General features: G+C 34.5%; 1 protein-coding gene across 1 annotated transcript in view; it reads left to right on the top strand.

Annotated features, from left to right (window-relative positions):
* The window catches only part of MSH3 (mutS homolog 3), a 172,269-nt gene that overhangs the window by 81,261 nt on the left and 71,575 nt on the right, over positions 1-19,433 (top strand). The window contains exons 13-17 of the mRNA XM_073234569.1: positions 1,955-2,087; positions 9,516-9,703; positions 10,447-10,615; positions 15,371-15,435; positions 17,810-17,926. Coding sequence (XP_073090670.1) covers positions 1,955-2,087; positions 9,516-9,703; positions 10,447-10,615; positions 15,371-15,435; positions 17,810-17,926 — 672 coding nt within the window. The remainder of the gene's footprint in view (positions 1-1,954; positions 2,088-9,515; positions 9,704-10,446; positions 10,616-15,370; positions 15,436-17,809; positions 17,927-19,433) is intronic.

Here is a 19,433-nt window from a genome sequence, read left to right as displayed (position 1 = left end):
TGGTCTAGTGAGACTAGAAGGCTCTTTCAGAAGAAAGGTAAATAGGAGTTTGTCAAACAAAGTAGTGCTGAAAGACAGTAGGAAGGAGGAAAAGAGTCTTCAAAGCAGAGTGAGCAGCAAATGAGGAAGCCCTGGTGTCAGAGACCTTGGAAGTGACCAAGATATGGGTACAAGTTCTGTCTGACTGAAACTTAGAGTGAGAGGAAGAGAGTGACAGGTGATCTGAGGTGAGACTGAGAGGTAAGCAGGGGTCAGTTGTCTTGCAGGTCAGCTAAGGATTCGAATCTAAGCTTAAGAGCCAGTCATTGATACTCTTAAAGCAGAGATATGACATGAACACATGTGGCTTCTAGGAAGACAACTCAGGCTACAGTGTGGAGGATGGATTGGGAAAAGGGACAGAAATGGATGTAGGGAGGAAAGTTTGGAGACTGTTTTAGTAGTCTTTGTGAGAAAATCATTAGACTTAGACTAAGGTAATTGCAGTAGAGATGGAGAGAAGTGGATGGATTTAAGAAGCCACTCCACTGAGAATGGAGGAACCAGTCTGTGTGTCCACAAAGTTCTGGCGTGTTCTACTGCATCATGCTAAACCAAATGCTTCTTCTACGTAGCAGAGCATGAGCCAGCAGAAATTGGGAAAAAAATTGAGACCTAAAGTTACTACTTGTATCATGAACACATGTGACCTCACAGGAGAGTTTTAAGGATAATAAAGATAAAAAGCACTTAAGTCCTCTAGGCAGAATTCTTGTGTAAGGTTTACCTTTCTCATTGATGTGTGTGGAATCAACAGAACTTTGATAGACAAATGTGTCTTCAGTCACTGATGTCTCTCTCTCTTCCCAAATGTTAATTCACTCTTTATTTGCTTGCTTGTTTCATTCAAAAAACATTTACTGAGAGCCCATTACCCAGTAGACATGTTTATCTATCTCAGTGTTTAATAGCACATACGGCCATTATACATAGTGCAGGCCTCAGATGTTTATAGGTACTAGGTGGGCTGCATCCCATTTAGGACACATTTAGTCAGTCAGGTTTCTCTTTTAAGTTGACAGAGCCTCACCATTTCTTCCCAAGTTGTCCATCACTTAGGGTGTAGCCACTGATAGTCCTGCAACCCTGGCCTCCTGCCAGTCTCCTAATGTCATATCCTATGCAGTTTCTGTTGTTGCTCCCAGTCTTTGCTTAGGCTCAGCATGCCCAACCCTGCTTCAAACAGTTGGTCAGTTCAACCAACACCACCAGGTCTTCTGTAAGAACAGTTGGTTAACAGAATGAGTTGGTTTTTGATTGAAATGATTAGTCATTTCAATCAGGGTAGAAAATTCAGTTGCCCATTGTGGACCTACTCTATTAGCCAAGGAAAGGCAAGCAGATGTAGCAAATAGATCCTCAGTTTCAGTGGTTTAAATACAATACAAGTTTATTTCTTGCTAATTTAAAGTGCAATTGGTAGAAGATGTGGGAGTGGAGAGTCTGCTCTACTCACAGACTAAGGCTGGTGGAGTCAATAGGTGGTTTGGTTTACAAGATTTCCCTGGGCTCAACCTCCAGTTGGCAGTGGGGAAAAAGGTAATGTGAGCTCACACAGCAGGGGAGGTTTATGGGCTAGGACTAGAAGTGGCTTAATCATTCCTAAGCACATTTCCTTGCTTAGAACTTGAGTACCAGGGCCATACCTACAGTGGAGGCTGGAAATGTAGTCTGTGTGTTTGCCCAGGAGGAAAGGAAATGCTAATGAGCCAGGCTCTGCCCCGTCTAGCTAATGACTTTCCTTGTATTACCTAGTCTTTGATTCAAATTATAAGGGGAAGGGATGGGCCAGAGATATGGGGGAGGAGTCTCTGTGCTTTTCAAAGAGGCTGTGGTCACAGTGGCATTAGAGCGAGAAATGTCTACATTCTGAATTCCTAATATACCTGATAATTGCTTTATTCTGTTCCCACAGGGAAATAAATGCTCGACTTGATGCTGTATCCGAAGTTCTCCATTCAGAATCCAGTGTGTTTGGTCAGATAGAAAATCATCTACATAAACTGCCTGACATAGAGAGAGGACTCTGTAGCATTTATCACAAAAAAGTGAGTGTAATGAAATAAAATCTGTTAAACTGATTATGTTCTTCAGCATCAGAACACCAGACATCAGGGCACAGGAAAACATCTCAAAGCTTTGTTCTTATTTTATGCAGATACCATGAGAGAACAGGAGAGAACCCTAGAAAGCTTAGTTGCACAAATTAAGGTTATTCCAGTGTTTGCATTGCAAAAAGTAAAGTTGCTCACTTTTGTTAACTACAGCACCTCATAGAGGCCATTCTTTTATAAGATAGGATATTCTCATGTTTCATCCTCAAAGTGTGGATGATTGTAAAACTAGGAAATTTACTTAGTCTAGCTAATTTTAAAAAGATACATTATTTATTTTGACCTCAGAACAATGTCTTATTTGGCATAACCAAAGAAAAAATTACTTGAGCTTTATAGTTTAAGTCATAATAATAATGAGAGGTTTTCCACACTTAGGAAAATAATTTGTTTTATCTTCACAATATGCCTAAAATTAAAAAAATTATGTATCAATTAGTTACATTTATAACTGTTAATCAAATTTTGTAGTGTTTTACTGAATGCAGAAGTCATTCACATGCATTAGACCCTTTGTTCCTTGTAAAAACTTTATAAAAAATGTTAAAGATTGAGAAGATACTATGTTTATCCCCTTCTTACTGATGGGAAATTTATATACTGATGTCTATTTAAAATGCTGCACTAGCTTGCATTACCTTGGCTTAAGATGATGCTGAGAAGAGGGTTAGTAACTTGTTAATAAATGAGAATTAGTATTTAAACTAGGGTACATGACTGGGTTTTAGTGGCTCACTTTTGGACATTAGGATTTTTGATGTCATTTTGCCTACTATCACATTTTTTTCCCCTGCATAAGCAAATTTTATTTTTTACTCAAATCTAAATCCTTGCCAATTTAATAATTTTATTGTAGAACAATTTCTATATGCCCCAATTTTAGTTGTGACCAATATTTTATTAGTCTTCACTTGTTTTTAGGCCTTTTCCCTAACCAAGTTTTACTAGGATGGTAAGTACTACTTCTATGAATATTTGCAGTGCCTGAGAGGACTTATGTAGCTGTTCCATATACTTCAGCTAAATTTGAAAATAAAGAATAAACTAGAATCAAGAAATCCCTAGGAAAAATCCCTAGGAAAAAAATGCATGAGTTGGTTATGGGGCCAGTGGTCTATTGTACCATCTCTTGGTGCACTGTATCATTTTGCTGGCAGTAGCAGAGGCTGTCCTCAATGTTGAAAGTTTTAGGGTTGACTTTTCTGAGGTTACAGAGAATGGATGTCAAACCACTTGTTATTTTGTATCCTTGGCCCAGTGTATATTACCCTATATCAAGCAACAGATCTGCAAGCACCTTGTCTTCAGTACCTAAAAGTATTCACTGACAGATTTTAGAGTTTTCTGTTTTTCTGAAGAGAAAATAGGAGCAAAGCTGAAAAAATTATCAATTACTAATCAAAAGAGCTGAGTCAGAGTATCCATGACATCAAGATGGCATGTTTTATTTTGTTGCCTCTTCTTAAACTTTACTCTGATGTTTGCATTTCATAGGGTTGTTGTATGTAGGAAAGTTTTAAAACTCTGGTAAACTAGAATCTAATTATTTTTTTTTAATTCAGATATAATTGACATATATTAGTTTTAGGTATACCACATAATGATTCCATATTTGTATATATTGGGAAATGATTACCACAGTATATCTAGTTAACACCCTTCACCACATGTAGTTACAAAGTGTATTTTTTCTTGTGATGAGAACTTTTGAGATCTCACTTTCAAATATAAAATCAGTTTATTAAGTATAGTCCCCATGTTATACATTACCTCTTCAGGGCTTACTTAATTTATAAGCGGTCAGTTTGTACCTTTTGACAACCTTCACCCATTTCAACCCCCAGCCACCTGCCCCATGACCCCTTCTAACAACCACCAATCTGTTCCTTGTATCAATGAGTTTGGTTTTTTGTTGTTGTTGTTGTTTTCAGATTTCACAAAAAAGTGAGATCATATGGTATAGAATCTAGTTCATTTCAGAAGTAACCAAAATGCAGAGCAAGAGTGACTTTTACTTTAGAGTTTCAAAGTATACTGAAGGAACTTCAAGACTCATTCAGAAGCTGTTCTTTGTTGCTGTTTTAATGTTACACTCAATAATTTGCCTGAAAATTGATTTGAAATATGAAGATTAAAAATGTTTTGGTAACAAATCAACTTTAGGAAGTGTGAACACTTTAAACCAAATTTTTATATATTAGTTAGCTGGCTCCTGGAACACACCATCAAATACATGTGTGTTCTTTATCATTAGATTACTCTAAATAAGCTTCTGCTGTATATACCAAATGGTGAGTGATATCCTGGGTACAGACTGCCAATTATGTGAAATTCATAAAATGATAAGGAAAAGAATACTGCTTGGTTGTTATGGAAGTGGTGAAGTGATGGCCTATGCCTTATGGTCATGTGGAAAGTGCTGTGGAATAAGCACACCTGGGTATTTTCATGATGATAGTAAAGGATACCAATTGGGCTGACCCTGAAATAAAATAAACATTTCTTTCTTTTGATACTAAGTTTCTAAGACAAATCTTACAAATAGTGCTAGTCATTGGAATCATATTAACTTTGCTCAATAACTATTTGTAAGAGAGTGATTCATAACTGCTAAGATTGTCATATACATTTAAAGGATTAGAGCACTTAGTAAATTTTGAAAGGAGGGCGTTTCCAAAATTTGTGGGCTAGAGTAATTTCTTAGCCAGGCTGGTGTAAGCCCAAAGCCAGACTTGTGATATGGAGCTTAGGCTGTGGTTCTTCCAGTCCTGTGATGATCTGCCTCTGCACTTGTGGCTGTGTTCCAAAGCTCTTCCACAGAGACGTGTGTCACTGGAAATGGGGTTGAACATGACTCCAGAAGTAATGACTTTCCCCTTATCCTCAGCTTTCTTGCTGCTCCACTGAGTTGTTTTGCTTAAGAAACTTAAGAACAACCTACCTTGCGCACTTACAACTTGATTGCAAAACTCTTTTGGTATTAACTTCCTATCATACCTGAGTGTGAAACATTAATCTTTCTCATCTCAAATTATAATAATGACAAGAGGTTATTATTCAAAAATTACATTGAAAGTGTTTATTTTTAGTTCTTCACTTTTGTTAAATGTATCATTAAAAGGCCAAAATGCTAGGCTCTGCATTTATATAATCTTCTTGTAAGTATCTTTCCCAGCACATAGTGGCCTTTCTGGAGAAGAGATGCTTTATGATACACTTTGAACTTAACTTTTGTTTGCTTGGACCTAACTTATGTTTGTGCATAAATTACTTCATTTCTTCAAGTTAATAATAGTCTTTCTAAATAGGTTCTTAGCATTAATCCATTTTATGTATTTTCCTTATTATGTATGCATACTATTAAATTACCCTCTAATCTCAAGATGCTTATTTTTGTCAAATACTGAATTTCATTTTCTGACCTGATCCTGCCTGGGCTAGTTGCCCTCTGTAACGGTTGTATGGCTAACTCCTTAGGTTCTCTTTATTTCCCTTGAATTGAATCCTGTTTTCTGAATTTCATTACTTCCTCTTGGTTTATTCCTTCGTTTTAGTGGAGTACATCCTCTAGGACATCTGAGAAAGGGTATGGGAAGTAAATGTTTGAAACATTGATGTCTGGAAATGTCTTTTTTCCTACTCTCAGTATAAAATCCTTGGCTACAAATTATTTTCTTGTGTTACTCCATTGTCTTCTAGCTTCTACTGTTATTGTTGAATAGTCTGAAGTCATTCTGATCCTTTGTGTGACTTCTTTTTTTTTCTTCTCCTTCTGGAAGCTGGAAGATTTTTCTCTTCATTTCCAGTGCTGAAATTCCATGATGATTTGCCTGATTTGGTTTTGTTTTCATCCATCACATTGGGCCCTTTCAGTTTGGCAACCAATTTCTGGGAAGTTTTCCTGAATTATTTTTTTCATTTCTTTTTGGCAGCTCTATTATTTGGATTTATTAAATCTTGTTCTCTGAATGTTCCTTTAAAAAAAAAAGTTATCCCATTCTTTTTTTCATGATTGCAGTGTGTGTTCTCCATTTAACTGAGGATATTTTGTATTTTTTTCAGTAGTTTTCTTCTACCTGAGTAGGCTCTATTCCCTCTAGTATTTGTCGATTGATTGATTGTTTTGGTTTTTGCATTTTGGATTATAATTTTCTTATCTGTTGTCTGATCGTTTTTAAAGAGTAGAGGACTGAAATGCTGATAGGGAAGGTCTGTGGAGTTGAATGTATGTGGGTAGCAAAATATGAGGTGACCTGTAGAATGAAGTAGCCAGTCCATTTATTGGACGAATTCTGGCTATAGTAGTTTTAGAATTTTCCTCTTGGGATTGTGAGATTTCCTAGGGACTTTTTCAGCCTCCTGACTGTCTTGCAGTATTCTCTGAGCTAGATAGGGAAAACTGGGAATCTTTGCATCTAGTTTGCAACTCATCTCTTAATCCCTTGCCTTTGGAGATACACTCATCCTTCACTGCTCTTGAAGCTGGGTCAGATATTCTCTGTTTAACCTTCTCCAGAGAATAAAAGTAGTCTTCTGTAGAATAGGAGAATGGTGGTTGCTCAGTGGCATGGTCAAGAACAGGTTATTGAAGGATTTGATTGCTGCTACTTCTGCTCATCTGCCCTGCTTCTACTTCCAAAGATAATTTGTGCCACCAGTTTCTCAGTCTTTTAGGATTCTTATGTAACTCCAGTTGTGTTGTTTTCCTTGGCCAGCTTAAAATTCAAATATCTTGAGTCTTTTAAGTCCATTTCCTTTATAGCTCTGAAGATGTGCTGTTGTCTTTTCTCCTAGTTATTTTTGAGGTTTTATGCCTTTTTAAATAGTCTAGGACTGTAGTTTCAGGATACAGTGAAATTAGATTCATGTATTTAGCCTGCTATCAGAAGTTCCAAAAGTAAAAATGATTCATGTTCATGTTAAAAAATCAAAACAGTATACACAAGAGTTTAGAGTAAAAGGTTTCCCTCTACCATCCCCACATACTCACTACCCAGAAGAAACTAGAGCAAGTTACATGTATTTTCTTCCAGAAATATTTTATTCATTTTTATTTCTATGGGATAATGCATATAATTTTAAGATTTACAAATGAAGAGAATGAAACTGGATTATTGTCTAACTCCATACACAAAAGTAAACTTGAAATGGATCAAAGACCTGAATGTAAGTCATGAAACCATAAAAGTCTTAGAAGAAAACATAGGCAAAAATCTCTTGGACATAAACATGAGCAACTTCTTCATGAACATATCTCCGTGGGCAAGGGAAACAAAAGCAAAACTGAACAAGTCGGACTATATCAAACTAAAAAAGCTTCTGTACAGCAAAGGACACTATCAGTAGAACAAAAAGACATCTTGCAGTATGGGAGAATGTATTCATAAATGACATATCCAGTAAGGGGTTGACATCTAAAATATACAAAGAGTTCACACACCTCAACAAACAAAAAGCAAATAAGCCAATTAAAAAATGGGCAGAGGATCTGAATATACACTTCTCCAAAGAAGAAATTCAGATGGCCAACAGGCACATGAAAAGATGTTCCACATTGCTAGTCATCAGATAAATGCAAATTAAAACCACAATGAGATATCACCTCACACCAGTTAGGATGGCCCCAACCCAAAAGACAAACAACAACAAATGTTAGCAAGGATGTGGAGAAAGGGGAACCCTCCTGCACTGCTGGTGGGAATGTAAATTAGTTCAACCATTGTGGAAAGCAGTATGGAGGTTTCTCAAAAAACTCAAAATAGAAATACCATTTGACCCAGGAATTCCACCTCTAGGAATTTACCGTAAGAATGCAGCAACCCAGTTTGAAAAAGACATATGCACCCCTATGTTTATCGCTGCACTATTTACAATAGCCAAGAAATGGAAGCAACCTAAGTGTCCAGCAGTAGAAGAATGGATAAAGAAGATGTGGTACATATACACAATGGAATATTATTCAGCCATAAGAAGAAAACAAACCCTACCATTTGCAACAACGTGGATGGAACTAGAGGGTATTATGCTCAGTGAAATAAGCCAGGTGGAAAAAGACAAGTATCAAATGATTTCACTCATCTGTGGAGTATAATAACAAAAAAAAAACTGAAGGACCAAAACAGCAGCAGACTCACAGAACCCAAGAATGGACTAAGAGTTACCAAAGGGAGAGGGACTGGGGAAGATGGATGGAAAGGGAGGGATAAGGGAGCATTTTGATTAGCACACATAATGTAGGGGGTGTGGGCATGGGGAAGGCATTACCACACAGAGAGGACAAGTAGTGATTCTATAGCATCTTACTACGCTGATGGACAATGACTGTAATGGGGAATGTGGTGGGGACTTGATAATGGGGGAGAGTCTAGTAACCATAATGTTGCTCATGTAATTGTACATAATGATACAAAAAAAAAGATTCACAGATAAAAATTTACTGTATAAACAGATGTATGGTATATAGTATAAACACTAACATGTTGAAATTAAGGAGTTCCATATCAATCTGAATGTCAATATGTGTGTGTGTGAAATTTTTTTAACTGTTTCATAGTAATTACATTGTATGAATTTTTCCTAATAGCTGCTGGATATTTGTTTCTTACTCATCTTTTTAATATATTACCAACAGTGCTACTACAAATATTCAGATGCACAAACATTTTTTCACTACTTGTTATATTTTTAGTTAAATTCTTAAAAGTGGAATTTAGTCAAAGGGTATGTGCATTTTTATATTATGAAGTTATGCCAAATTGCTCTCAAAAAGGTTGTGCCTTTACAAGTAGTGTATAAAAGTGTCTTTTTACACCTGTATGATTTTCAGGCTTTTAAGTCTTTGAAATTCTAAGTGAAAAATGCTATCTTGTTTTAATTTGCTTGTCCTAATATATGTGAAGTTAACCTTGTGCTCATTGGACATTTTTCTTTTTGAGCCAATTATTCACGTAGCCATTCTTTGGCTTTTTCATCTTTTCCATGTTGATTTGTAAGAAATCATTGTACTTGTGAGAATTTTGCCCTTCATCTCTCATATGTTTTACAGATACTTCCCCAGAATTCTCCTTTATATTTTTTTACATTCTTTACTGTATTTATGCCATATATTTCAAAATGAAAAAGTACTGAACAAGTATTTTACTATTCATGGCTCCAATCATTTTCTTTATAACTTTAAGATATTATTTTATAAAGTTTATTGATTTAACATTACAAGGCATCAATAATACTTTATTTCAATTAAGTAGTTTGTAGGATAACCTAAAATTCTTTTATTCTGATTTTCACTTTAAAAAGACCACTAATTAAATTTCATGTTCACGTATCTTATGCTATTTAAGTAAAAAATATTTCTATTTTCAGTGTTCTACCCAAGAGTTCTTCTTGATTGTCAAAACCCTGTATCACCTGAAGTCAGAATTTCAAGCATTAATACCTGCTGTTAATTCTCACGTTCAGTCAGACTTGCTCCAGACATTTATTTTAGAAATTCCTGAACTCCTCACTCCAGTGGAGCATTACTTAAAGATTCTTAATGAGCAAGCTGCCAAGTAAGTAGCAGACTCTTAGCTTTTCTTTTCCAGCAGTGAAAATAATCTAATGTCTTTGCCATTTGGTATGTGGATTATTAAGTCTCCATAGAAGTAATGGGTAGAAATTGAATGTGAAATTAGAAAATGTGATTGGTTGCTAAAGGCTTTCTCTGCATTGTCGTTGAAAGTAATACTTTGCTGTCCAAAACTTAGGCAATTCATCATGTAGGATAGATGTAGTACTTCTTCAGGTATCAGATGATTAACAAGACGAAGTCCAGGCAGAGCAAGTGGTAGTAGTTTATTCATCCAGAAATGGGTATGAGGTGGTATCTTGTACTCATTTGCTAGATGTTCAGGGATGGTCTACCTTATATTGAGAAACTGCAAAAATAAATTTATCTTTTAAGAGGTAGTCATTTTATAATTCACCCCAAAAGAACTCTATATAAAAGAAAAAAGATCCTTTATCATTTACATTTGCATTTATTTTCTGAATAGGCAAACAACCAATATTTAATTTTATCTCTTGGATTCACCATGGGAATTGGGAACTTGCAAAACAAAAATGATGTTAGGGTAATTTTGACTATCTTCAAAGAAATTAAGAAAGTTACCATAAATATTTTGTGGCAGAGCTGGAATTAGAACCTTGTTTTCATAACTTCCAACCTTTTGATCTTCCATCATGCTATGAAAAACAATTGATAATTGGTATAAGCAATATGCTTCAATATATGTATTTGCATGTTTTCATTTAGAATTGGGGATAAAACAGAATTATTCAAAGACCTTTCTGACTTCCCTTTAATAAAAAAGAGGAAGGATGAAATTCAAGAAGTTATTGGCAAGATCAAAATGCATTTGCAAGAAATACGAAAAATACTAAAAAATCCTTCTGCACAATATGTGACAGTATCAGGACAGGAGGTAATGTCAAATTTACTTTTATTTTGCATTAGTTTTCCTCAAGTAGAAAAATTATTTTAAAATGTAAATAACTGAGGATAGGATAAAAGTTTTTCTTTCAGATTTTGTTTTGTTCCTTGAAAATATGTTGTAATATCTTTTTTTTAATAAAAATTGTTTTAATAACAATATTTTATATGTTTATTTACTTCAGACTCTTGGTAAAATCATGCAACTTAATGTTACATGTTTTAATATCATCTGTTGAGATTATATTATAGGAAACCATGATTGTTGTAAATAATAACTCACAATTCATTTATCCTAAATCCAGGAGACAGAAGTTAGTCTTTGATCCCTGGACTGCAGATGATGAAATGATATGAATTGAACCCCTTATATTGCATCACACAGTGATTAAATGGCTGGGCTTCCTTTTGAAGTCAGGAGTATATAGCCTGCTAAAAAAACAAAAAGCAAAACAAAACCCCAAAACACAAAACTATAGTGAAAACCTACATTCAGTGAGTGTTCTTTATTGCTGTTTAGAATGTGTTCTTTGGTATGTGTACTTCTGTTTAAAGTTTGATATAAATATCTGAATGAGAAAGAACTAGGAGGAAGTATGCTTCTAAAATGTGGTTGTATGTTTTGGTCCTGATCTAAGTATTGAGGCGTGCTATTTCTTCATCTTACATTTAATGAAATATAGAGATCCCAATTGAGAGAATTTGAGAAATTCTATTTTGCTAAAATAGCAAATTAAGAAATTTGTGAATAATTTCCATGTTGCTCATGTGAAAACTTCATAAGATTATATATCAATGATACCTTAATAAAAAAAGACAGTACTGAGCTTAATGTAGGGCCCTCTATAATGGACTGCTAAGAGAATAAATGAATCAAGAATCCACTGTAAAAAAAAATTGTGAATAATTTCCATTGGATGAACATATTATTCAGGATTTAAAAAAATAGATATTTCCTAGTGGGAAAAACCTTAATTTCAAGTCGGAATTTTAAATATTTGCATTGCTTTAGTTAGTCAAGAGCTTGTTAATTTGTATGATTATAAGTAAATTATAATCTTTATTATAATTAATCTGTGCCATTCAATAGACCAATGATGAAGTTAGCCAGTCAGTCCTCTAGACTAAAATTAAGATGTTATACTCAGGCAGACATTTCTTAGTATATTCCACATAGAGCTCTATGTAACAGAAAAATGATTGAACAATATTTTTTACACTCAGTCCCATCCCCCCAGCCCCACCACACACACACTAAATATTAAATATTTAGCTGTTTCTTTAGGTTTTACTATGCAATCAAGACCTTGCAAAGCTGTAAGTGACTTTAGTGCCACTATTGTAGGCTATTTGTTGAAAATGAGATGACCAAAACTGCATAATAATATTAATAAAAGATATGTAATAGAAAAGTGATTACTTTGTATTACAGTGGGGAAACCTGATTCTAAGTTCCACTTCTTCTTCTACATGGGAGAGTGACCTCTGTTGTGAGACTAATATGAAGACCAATGAGTTAAAATACGTGAAAGTATTCTCTAACCATAAGCCATATGCAAGTGTTATTCATGTAATGATAATAATACTAATGTAGTTACCATTTATCAAGCACTTGTTAAAGTTCAGAGTGGTGCTAAACATTGCATGTATTATTTAATAATCCTTGTGACAACACAAAAAGGGATTATTCTAGTTTTGCAGGAAAGAAAACTGAGGCTTGGAATAGTTTAGGTAATTCAGAACCCCAATTCTAGCCCAGGTTTGCCTGACTCCAATCTTTCTACCATGTCATTATTTCACTCAACTCAGAAATATTAACACAAGGGATTTGTCATCATTGTGGATTTTAGTTGATAAAATCCAGATATTTAGAGCTCATACTGCTCATACTAAAATAAAGCTGAAGTCTTGGGAAGACAGTACTGGATTCAGCTGGCAGTTTTAAAGGAAAAATGGAGAAAACTGATCAGAAATACGTAAAGGATAGTAGATTAGTTATTCTTTCATCAGTGTGGTACTGAAGTTTAAGAGAAAGCACAACTTGGAGATCAAGCAAATAGTGTTATATGTAATTAGGTAGGAAGATAAATTACCTTATTCTTTACTTAACCTTTACTAGGTTAAAATGATGAGTTTGAGGCAAGAAATTTCTTAGTTAATAATAGTTGTATGGATTCTTGTTGGTTTTTAAAAACCTCTAGAATTTTAATAATGTATCAATACAGAATCATTTTTATAACTTTCTTGAGAAGTACTGATTCTATGCATTTAAACAGCAAATGAATTCTACATATCTGGCATGTTATAATCAAATTCTGTTTTTAAAAAGTTATACTGAAAGTATGAGCAAGTTATTTAGAGATACTTAAAGAACTAAGAACAGACTCTGTCAAATATGATTGCCTCTGAGAAGTGAGGGAAAAAGGGAGAGGAAAACCCTTTATATATATGTATGTGCTTCTTATTTAATACCCTTCTATCTGAAGTTTCATTTTCATACATATAACTTTGTAATAATTTGTTAAATCTGTTACAGCAGCCCCTTGCAGTACATAGATATTATTAGTAAAAAATTTGTCAAGTCAGTGTTACTTTTGACAGTGTTCACCTCTGTTCCAGTTTTTGTGTAGTCATTAGAACACTCAGCCTTAATGAGCATTATTTTGTCTTACTCTGAAAGTATTTGTTTGTAAGAAAGTAATGAAAGCAGAAATTTATATATCTTTACATAGTTCACTGCTTCTGTGACTGTCTCTCTCATTGTTTATGTATATAGAGAATTATCTCTTAACTGTGAATCAGATATGGAATGGGTGTGGATATAGGATGATATTTAGATTTGGGGCAGTATTTATAAATATTATTTTTCTTAAAAAGAAAGAAATATTGGAATAAAATTTAGAAATATTTTATTAATTCTCAGCATGTAACATATCCAGATATCTGTTTAGTATGCTTAAGATGTGGAAAGCATTCTCTATTAAATCTTCTAAATTAAAAATGTTTGAATATTCTTAGGAGAGGGTGAGAAAGAAAAGGTGGAAGCAGGAATGGGTTAAGTATATAGTATTGGAGAAAACAGCAGCTTCTGGAGTGAGTTAAGAATTTCAGTAAATAGCAATGATGCGAGTCCAGTGATACCACGGGCTACAGTTTGAGTAACACCATCTGACATAACTGATAGAACTGAATCCCTAGAGAAGAATATGGAAGTTTGCTAGAAAAAGTCAAGGCAGACTTCTTGCAATACCACCTAACAAAGTCAGGAACTACAGAGCAGGGAAAGTTGCTATGAGAACTTTCTAAGATTTCTGAAACATATGTTAAATTTCCAGTTTTAGTTTCCTTTTCTTTAGGAATAAAATCCCTAAACAAAAGACTTACCTGCTCTTTCTTAAAATGTTTGTAAAAGGAAGCAGAGAGAATTTCCTATTCCATAGCCAACATAGAGGAGAAAGAAACTGCTAGTTGATGACAGATTGGAGGAGATACACAGGCTGAAAAGGACCCAGGAGCAGCATCCATCTGAGGAAGTAACCCCAGGGGTGTGACAGGCAGTAGGTCCACTTGGGCTTTCCTGCCTGTCGCTATTTTCCATCCTGTATTGTCTTTGTATATGGCTTGCTTGAGCATCAGTCCTTAGAGTAGTCCCTTGATACTTAGAGATTAAACAGTTACAGTCCAGACTGTTTCCTAGGTGCTCCAAAGGTCTGTGACCACTAGCAATTTGTAATATGTATAGGTACCGATTTGAATCTGTTGCCAACATGCTGCCATGTTAGGGCAAATTACTTAAGTAAACCAGAGTATCTGGCTGTCCAGTGACCTCACTGGGGAAGTTTTAGCTTCTTTTCCAAATGTCCAGCCTCCCTTAGGCAGTAACTCCAGTGGAGCTCTGCAGTGGTCATTATGGACCTCGACGTGCCTTTCCAAATGTTAGGGATCCAGCATGTCCCTAAATTTTGCTGTTTGTCTTTGGCATATCTCTTTTCAGAATTATTTTATAAAAAGACTAATTTAATACATCGCATAGAACATTTAAAAATAATATTGAAGGAGAATTTGTTGGCGTAGTCTTAAATTGATTTTATCTTTCCAAATAATATTTATTTTGTGGGTTTTTCCCTCAGTTATATTTTGTAGCCAAAGGGGACGTATTTAAACTCTTTACTCTTATCTATTTAACTGGGCATGGCAGACTTGAAGTTGTATTCATTCCTCTCTATGTAAGAGGACATCATTGGTTCCAAAATTTCTGCTGAGATTGAAAATTCTTAAAATTAACCACTAATTCTATTATCATCAATGTAAAAGCTACATACAAAAGTAAACTCAAGAGCTAGACTGATACTATTAATAATATGAATATTACAAATACCTGAAATGTTATAAAACTGATAAATGTAATAAAGTTCCTGTAGCACCTCAAACTTAGTGACAGCCACAAAGCTTCTGGGTTTTTATATAAAATAAATGTGTTTGTTCATTTATTTGAAACATTGAATTTCATTGTAATAACCCAGGAAACTGAGCAGGAAGAAGAGATGATACATAATTGATGCTAAGAAACTAAGAGTATGATAGCAGTTGATCACTTGCTTCCTGGTTGATTTTATTTTAAATGTTTTCTGGATTTATTTTGTTGTTTAGGGTAATATTTACAAAACTTACAGCATAGTTTTGAAGAGCTTTGAAAATACAATGTTTAATCATTAAAATATCTGAGTTTTATTTGTATTTATTTTAGTTTATGATTGAAATAAAGAATTCTGCAGTATCTTGTATACCAAGTGATTGGGTTAAGGTTGGAAGGTAAGTTTAAAAATAATTCTTTTTTTATTGGTGTGAATTTTAATGACATCTATATACCTTCAAGCTGCTGGACTGATAATAGTATCCTTGACATTTAAAAGCAATTCTTCCCCTTCAGGTTTCTTATGGAACTTTTAACAAAGGAAATAATTATTTTAAACTCTTTTTCTTATCATTGATTTTCCAAAGGTATATTATTTTTGTGCATTTATTTCGTTGTTTTACAAACTACTGTTTAATTCTTATACTTCCGAGTACACTTTAAACACATGAAAAAAAAGTTGCAGAACCTTTAATTATAAGATCAGTTTGGTTGCTTGAACTTCTTGATGAATGTTATCCCTGACATTTCTTGTAAGAAGCTGAAATTTAATTTTCTACCTTACTGAGCTCCACATTTCTTTATTCTTAATGCTTTCAATGGTATCTAATTGTAATAGTTCTTTATGTTGTAAGTTATATCATGAATTTGATGAAAATAAACTAGCCAACAACAGAATTCGAGGGCCACATTGAGACTCTGTCTTTTTTCCTTGGTTAAGCATTCATCCCCAAGAGGAGACTCATTTAAAGAAGTGGTGTTGGAGAAATATATCCTTGTATATAGAGCAGTTCTCTTCCACAGAGTATTGATTACTACTAGGCTATTAATATATTTGCATGAATTTTAGATGAGAATGTTTCATTTGTGTCAGATAGGGGAAAAGTAGTAGCTGGTGATAGCATGAAGGAATTCTGTTAAGGATGGAAGACAACTCGCATGATGTATGAATGATTATTAATTTATTATTTTAATTAAAAAAGAAAACTCTTTATTATACATTGCCACTATCAAATGATCCTGAAGGCACAATCACATGTCTCTTTAGCTCCAACACCGTCCTTTTTGTCCTACGTTACCAGAAGTTGTAAATGAGATTAGAGTACTGATTTTAGGTTTTGTTCACTGCAGGCATTCTTTCCTTTGTCTCCTTTCATCCTGTACTACAGACTATGAATGAAAGTATGCTTTATGAGGAGAAATTACTAAAAATCATGTTAGTCATCTAGAACAATAACTGGAATGTCTCACTAAATGAATCTTCTCGGGTGAGAAAGCTATGATTAATTATGTTCGCAGAAAAATCTAGATGACATACTTTCAAAGTAACAAGCAAGCATAAGTCAGTGCTAGTGTCTTTTGAACATTCAGTGATGTTAACTGAATCAATAAATAAGATGGTTTGGGGGAGGTTCATTGTTATTTTTTAATCTGTTGTTTTGCTATTGGAGCCTTGACAGGAATGGCTTAGAACATCATTAGTCAGGTTTTGAATGTGAGAAACTCATTCCTCGTCCAGTAACTTGCCAAATTAAAGATAACTATGACAGTGTATTATAGGAGTTGGGGAGCAAAAACAGTCAGTATACACTCTGTTGTCACCTGCCCAGCACTCAACCTTTTCTTCTTAATGGTCCCATCATAGTAATAACATTAATAGCAGCAACCACCATCATCACCGCCACCATCACGGTGTAACTCTTTTGAGTACCAATGATATGGGTGCTCTGCTAAGCACTGTCTGATCCTCTCAGCAGGACTTGTGAGGTAGACACTGTTATTATCTCCACTTACTAGATGAGGCAAGTCATACTTGGAGAGGGCCGGTTGTATTTGCCCAGAGCCACACAGCTAGAGTGTAAGTGAAGTGGCAGAGTTGGAGCCTTGGTCTGGGTTCTGTGCCTGGGGACCCATGGTGTCCCCCTGTTGTGCACTATAGCCTCTTGAGGGAGAAACAGAGGTTACAACTGAGCCCCGAAGAGGAAGACTTGGTATTTCTTCCTGTCCAGGGCCACTGCAGTTAGTTCACAAAGATCTTTTCTTACCTCCTAAATTAGTGTTTTGCTATTCCTTTTAATGAATAATATTTTGCTTTTTTCACTGAAATACTTCAATCATACAGAAAAATTTAAAATACAAAGAACAAGATGACCTTCACCAATATATCCACCTCCCAATTTTGTCAGAACTTATTTTGCCATATTTGTTTGTGATGTTTTTTAAAACAAGCATTTTCATTTATTATAAAGAAAAAACCTTTTTTGCATATGAAATAGAAATTCTAAACTTTGACTTGCCATATGGATATAATTTGAAATGCATTTTAAAAGCTTCCTGAACAAAGTCCTATGAACTTCAAGTACTTTATGACAAAGATCTTTGGAATCCGTAGAGTTCAGGATCACAGTTAAAAGAATGTTCTCAATTTACAGCTATTTACTTTCAAGGTTCGTCAGAGAATAATAAATAACTACTTTAATTTTCTGAAGTGATGGCATTACTGTTTTCTTAGTAACCTTGATTTCCTATTTATGTTTTTTCCCCCTCTTCTAGCACAAAAGCTGTGAGCCGCTTTCACTCTCCTTTTATTGTAGAGAATTACAGACATCTGAATCAGCTCCGGGAGCAGCTAGTCCTCGACTGCAGTGCCCAATGGCTTGATTTTCTAGAGTGAGTTTACAATGAAAATATAATTTGATTTTTTGCCATGAGAAATAGACCGGAAAGTCTTTCCATCAAAAAGAAAAACAGAGATTACTGCTTGTGATCTGCTATAAAATAGTTGAGTACATGTGTCCTCTGATTTTGTTTTTAATTCATTGAAATGTAAGCTCATCTTAGTTTTGGGGGAAAGACCAAATATGATTTATTGTTACTATATACTAACATTTTGTTGCTAAAGGAGGGTCACTTTTTGAAATTCCACCTTTGACTTTGTTTACTTTTCTTATATAAAGGTTTGCCATTTTCAGAATTGGTCAAATATGGACAATAAGTAATAACAGCATACTATTTTGTTTTTATCTCCATTAAAAATTTTTTTTTACTTTCTATATATTTTCCTGACTTTTTATTTTGAAAATTTTTAAATCTGTGGAAAAGTTGAAATGAATACCTATTTATCCTTACCTAGATTTATCAAGTATTAACATTGTGGCACATTTCTTTTATATCTCTCTCATATACTTTTTCCCATGAACCATTTGAAATGTCTTAAGTTTTAGACATTATATTACTTTCTAAATACTTAAGCACACGTCTTCTAAAAACATGGATATTCTGCTGTATAATTTTAATACCACTATCATACCTAAGAGAGACAAGAACTAGTTTAAGAAATACAGAATTTCCTCAACTTTCCCCTACCTCAAATTTCTAAATGAAAAAATCTAATCAACTTTTCACCCATTGTATTTATTTAGTTATTACGTTTCTTTAGTCTGTTTGACTAATTCTTTACCTTTCTACACAAATTCTACACTAATTCTTTACCTTTTTTGTTGTTTATGAGATATTTTCAGATTCCTTGCTGTTTTCTCAAAAAATGTCTCATGTTTTGGATATACTAAAAGTCATGTGTTCGTATCGACAGGTTTAAGTCGTATTGGCCCCTTCTCCTGTACTAGTGTTGGTGTGCTGGTAAATGGTTAACAGCCAGTTCTCTGGAAGAGTAATAGTGTTTGTGGTGTTTGCTGATTTCTGTTGTATAAATAGTCCCATCATGGCTGATTCCAAGCTACTGCTGGATGGGATGGGGAGGAGATATACCCAGTTGACTTTCATGAGTCCTTAGGAGCGTCCTCTGGACACCACTCATTCAAGCACTTTATATATATTAATGCTCATTATTCCTCAGTAGAGGCCTGTGAGTGAAATATTATTACCACAGTTTGTAATAATCATTTATAAATGAATAAAGTGAGGTGCAGGAATAAGAAGTTTCCCATAGTAAGGGGAAGGGTTGGAGCCCAGATTGAACTCAGGGTGTCTGGTGGTGGGATGTGTGCCCTTTACCATCAGCTGATAATCTGCCTGCGTCCATAAGTGTCACTTTAACTAGAAATCTGTTAGTCTTTCTTTTTAAAAACTTAAACCGTAAATATTCAGTGAGGTCTTTCAGGGAGCTTTATTCCATTTAAAGTAACCATTCTGACAAGTGGGAAAAAAAGATATTATG

The sequence above is a fragment of the Manis javanica genome, chromosome 1 (genome assembly GCF_040802235.1).
Source record: "Manis javanica isolate MJ-LG chromosome 1, MJ_LKY, whole genome shotgun sequence".
Taxonomy (NCBI): Eukaryota; Metazoa; Chordata; class Mammalia; order Pholidota; family Manidae; genus Manis; species Manis javanica.
The sequence above is the reverse complement of the archived record's forward strand: the minus strand, read 5'-3'. Positions and strand labels throughout refer to the sequence as shown.